Below are 4,170 nucleotides of genomic sequence, written 5' to 3' on the forward strand. Positions count from 1 at the left end.
AGCATTTGTAGGGGCAAAGAAGTAGTTACAGAGGGGCAAAAATAAGATAAGGATGCAAGCTGTTGAGTTTGAGGTGACGATTATCTATCCAAATGTACGTATCAAGCATGGAAGAGTGATCCTCTTTCCAAGCTCTTTCTTCTCTTGTAGAGTCGGCCATCCACGGAGAACAAAGGAATAGAAAGTGGCTTTTTCTCAATGTGGCTTCAGGCTAGAAAGGCAACAGACATTTTTAGCATAACAATAAAACAGAATTTTAGCATAAAAATGCTAGGAAGAGGTAAATCTTCCCGGGGACAGGTTTGAGTAGTTTTATTTTTTTAAGTAGTTTTTATTTTATTTTATTCTGTCTGAAGCCAGGTGGCATGGGGGGGTTCTTCTTTTCAACTCTTTGATCAGGAGCAGACCTCACTCCCAAACATGTATACTCAACCCATCCAACTGCAGTTGAAGACGTGGTTAAGAATGACCGCAACTCGGGGCGCCTGGGTGGCTCAGTCGTTAAGTGTCTGCCTTCGGCTCAGGTCATGATCCCGGGGTCCTGGGATCGAGCCCCGCGTTGGGCTCCCTGCTCTGCAGGAAGCCTGCTTCTCCCTCTCCCACTCCCCCTGCTTGTGTTCCTCTCTTGCTGTGTCTCTCTCTGTCAAATAAATAAATAAAATCTTAAAAAAAAAATGACCGCAACTCAAAAAAAAAGAAAAAAGAAAGAAAAAGTATGGCCACAACTCATACAGAGGAATAAGAAAGGGGAGGTAGGACTTTGGAGTTGGAATCTGTGTCAGGGGCACACTCAACATCCATCCCAGCTTTCTTCCAGCTACCCTTTCCCCAACCAAAAATCTCTCCTTCCCAGACTGCCTTGTGGTTAAAGCTGGCCATGTGACTCAGTTTGGCAGATGAGATCTAGATAAATAGAAATTCTCAGCTTCCTATTTCTTTATATCTGGAATGCATAGAGTGCTTGGAACTGCAGCTATCAGTACTAAGGAATGAAGAAGGAGGGGAACGAAGGATGCCTACTTTCTTATAGCAAGCCTTGGATTCTTACTCCTTTAGGTAAACAAATCCCTATATGAATAAACCGCTCTAGTTGAGTTTTTTGTTAGCCATTCTCTGGGATTATATGAGGTGGCCTGACCAGCTAACAGTTACACTGATTTAGGGCAGACTGAAATTAAGGAAGACTTCCTTCCGTGATAAAGTGGCATGGTACTTAGGTGACACCAGTGTTTGGTACGAGATGACAAGAACGGAATTAAAAAGGGAGGATGTTGGGCCGCGGCGGTGCCGCGCGTCCGAAAGACCGGTACTTGCGGGGCCTCTAGCTTCGCCCCGGGCTGCGGGCAGCCCTGGCGGCCGCGGGAGACGGCAAAGGTCGGAGGAAAGCAGGTGGCGGCGGGGGCCGGCCTCGGCACGCGGAGGAACAGCCGAGCATGCCCCGAGACAACATGGCCTCCCTGATTCAACTGATCGCCCGCCAGGCGTGCCTCACCTTCTGGGGCAGCGGGGACGGCCGCAGTGCTTCCGACCTCGGCTCGGCTCCAGGCCCCGAGGCCTCGATGCCGCAGGGCTTCCCAGAGAACCTGAGCAAGCTGAAGAACCTGCTGACCCAAGTCCGCGCCGAGGACCTGAACATCGCCCCGCGTAAGGCCACGCTGCAGCCATTGCCACCCAACCTGCCGCCGGTCACCTACATGCACATCTACGAAACTGACGGCTTCAGCCTCGGCGTGTTCCTGCTCAAGAGCGGCACGTCCATCCCATTGCACTACCACCCGGGCATGCACAGCATGCTCAAGGTGCTCTATGGCACCGTGCGCATCAGCTGCATGGACAAACTGGAGGCGGGCGGCGGGCAACAACCGCGGGCCCCGCCGCCAGAGCAGCCGTTCGAGCCACCGCTGCAGGCCCGGGAGCGGGACGCCGTGCGGTCTGGCGTGCTGCGTTCGCGGGCCGAGTACACCGAGGCCAGCGGCCCCTCTGTCCTCACTCCGCACCAGGACAACCTGCACCAGATCGACGCTGTGTACGGACCCGCCGCCTTCCTGGACATTCTGGCCCCGCCCTATGACCCCGACGATGGCCGGGACTGCCATTATTACCGGGTGCTGGAGCCCGTCAGGGACAAGGAGGCCTCCGGCTCGGCCTGTGACCTGCCCCGAGAGGTGTGGCTCCTGGAGACCCCGCAAGCCGATGACTTCTGGTGCGAGGGGGAGCCCTATCCAGGTCCCAAAGTCTTCCCTTGAAGCCGCTGGCGCCTAGTTGCTGTGGGCTGAAGACGTGCCCTATTCCCATTTGGGCCTCGCTGCCCGCGAGCCACCAATAACGGCTCTCTCCCTACGCCCAGGCCTGGGCGTTGGATCTACTGGAATGGGCTGTAGCCGCTTCCTCCGGAGCCGTGGGAAGCAGGGGCGATTGGAGTGCAACCACCGGGCCCGGTTAGGCAGTGGGGAAGGCTGGTAGGTTAGGTTGTTTCCTGGCTCTGTCACTGCCACCGGGGTTTTGATTTGGGGGAAGGGGGGTACGGGACTATCTGAAGCGCTTCCATCCTAAAGCCATAATGAAAATATTCTTTTCTCTGTTCCTTATCCTACACAAAATACACTAAATGCCCCCACCCCCCTTCCCCGGGTCAATAGGGTTTGTTTTCCACTCATATCTTATGTCTTATAACTTATTGTTATAGTTTTAACTTAGTGACTGCATGACCCAGTGGTTTGAATTTTTAGTTCAAGTCATTGGTAAGAACTAGGCTTAAAAAGATGAGCTACTATTTAAAGTGAGCTGTGCTGCCTAATTAATTCGTTGTGGAAATTAGATCTTTTTTCCAGAGTTGGGGCATCACCCCCAAAACAACTATGCATATAGAGGACAAGATTTAATTTCTTTCCTCCCCCTGCCCAGTAGCCACATCTGGTTTACTCTGGCAGCATCTACTAAGAAATTCAGCACCTGCATATCTCAGTGACAAATGGTCACTTACAGCTTATCTTCCCCACGAGTCTCCAGATCTGTGAGTTGAACAGATTTCTTGTTGCAGATTGACCTTTAATGCAAAAACTATATTATCCTCAAATGACCTTTTTTTTTTTTTTGGGTCTTAGTGTGCTTTAAGAGGTGATAGAGTAATTCTGTGTTTTCTAAGGAGAAGATTCAAAGGAGCTGAATCAGTATGCTTCCAAACAACTGAACGTAAAACACTCCAAGCCAGCTGTTGAATTCCATGCCCCTATTTACTTCCAGTATTTTCCTGCAAAAATAGAGAAAAATGTTGATGACTGTTTCAAATTCTCTCAGGAGCTCTAATGTTCCAGAAGGCCAGTGGTTCCAGCTGTGTTGTTTTGGTGGCAATGTTCTCAAAACTCTTCAAAACAGTAGAGAGCCAGTGCTTGTTTCATCCAGTGTGGTTTTCTATAGGAAGAGAGAAGGCACAGATGATCAAGGCTACAGAATAGAGAATTACTATACTGCTGGCCATTTTAGAGCACCAAAACTTGGGACAAAACACTTCCTAACCTCTTAAACAATTGTGGTGTCTGTAACTAGTTTAATTTTTGTCCTTTTAGTAAGCTCAGCAACTTTACCTTGTTTACAAAGGTATTTACACCGTTTGCTTCGGGCTATGGAGCACTATTATTTCCCTCTTTTTACTATTTATAGGATTCCTTTGTCACAACACTTTTAATAAAAACAAACTGTGGAAATAAACACGTTAAAATCTGCAAAAAAAAAGGGAGGATGTTTATTTGGAATTCATCATTGCAGTAACGATACTTCTAGGTAGTTACATGACATCAAGCACAATAAATGTTACGTAGTGGGTACTTAGTATTTACCGTATGAGTACATGAATGAGAGTTAATAAGATATCAAACACTGAAAGGTAATTTTACCATCCCTTCTAAATTGAATCACCTATAATTCTCCGCATACTCGCACCTGTCTCAGAGTCATACCGTATACCATTCCTCTGCCCCAGATTGCCCCTCCTTCTCCCACCTCCACACAACCCTCCCTCACTTTAAAACTCACACTGCTCAAAAGAGGATTTTTTTCTTCTTCACCCCAACCAGTCTCAGTTGCTCTAATAACCACACCCGGTCACACAGTATTAATTTTGTATAATGTCACTAACTACTGCGTGTAATTGTGAATTTCTACAGTTTAGAT

At 48.6% G+C, this 4,170-nt stretch overlaps 1 protein-coding gene across 2 annotated transcripts; it reads left to right on the top strand.

Annotated features, from left to right (window-relative positions):
- The first annotated feature begins 1,433 nt into the window (after window positions 1-1,433).
- On the top strand, window positions 1,434-3,717 carry LOC113927339 (2-aminoethanethiol dioxygenase-like). 2 transcript variants are annotated; one of them, XM_035728634.1, is made up of 2 exons: window positions 1,507-2,203; window positions 2,908-3,717. In XM_035728634.1, exons 1-2 carry the CDS (start codon window positions 1,560-1,562, stop codon window positions 2,966-2,968), a joined length of 705 nt encoding a protein of 234 aa, XP_035584527.1. In that variant the 5' UTR covers window positions 1,507-1,559; the 3' UTR covers window positions 2,969-3,717. The 2 variants fall into 2 exon arrangements, with proteins under 2 accessions (XP_027458914.1, XP_035584527.1); XM_027603113.2 differs by having other exon boundaries at window positions 1,434-3,717.
- Window positions 3,718-4,170: the final 453 nt, after the last annotated feature.

Source organism: Zalophus californianus, chromosome 7 (assembly GCF_009762305.2).
Source record: "Zalophus californianus isolate mZalCal1 chromosome 7, mZalCal1.pri.v2, whole genome shotgun sequence".
Classification (NCBI taxonomy): Eukaryota; Metazoa; Chordata; class Mammalia; order Carnivora; family Otariidae; genus Zalophus; species Zalophus californianus.

Excerpts from the sequence above, each read along its gene's own strand:
- LOC113927339 (XM_027603113.2), top strand. The coding sequence starts at position 1,434 with ATGCCCCGAGACAACATGGCCTCCCTGATTCAACTGATCGCCCGCCAG.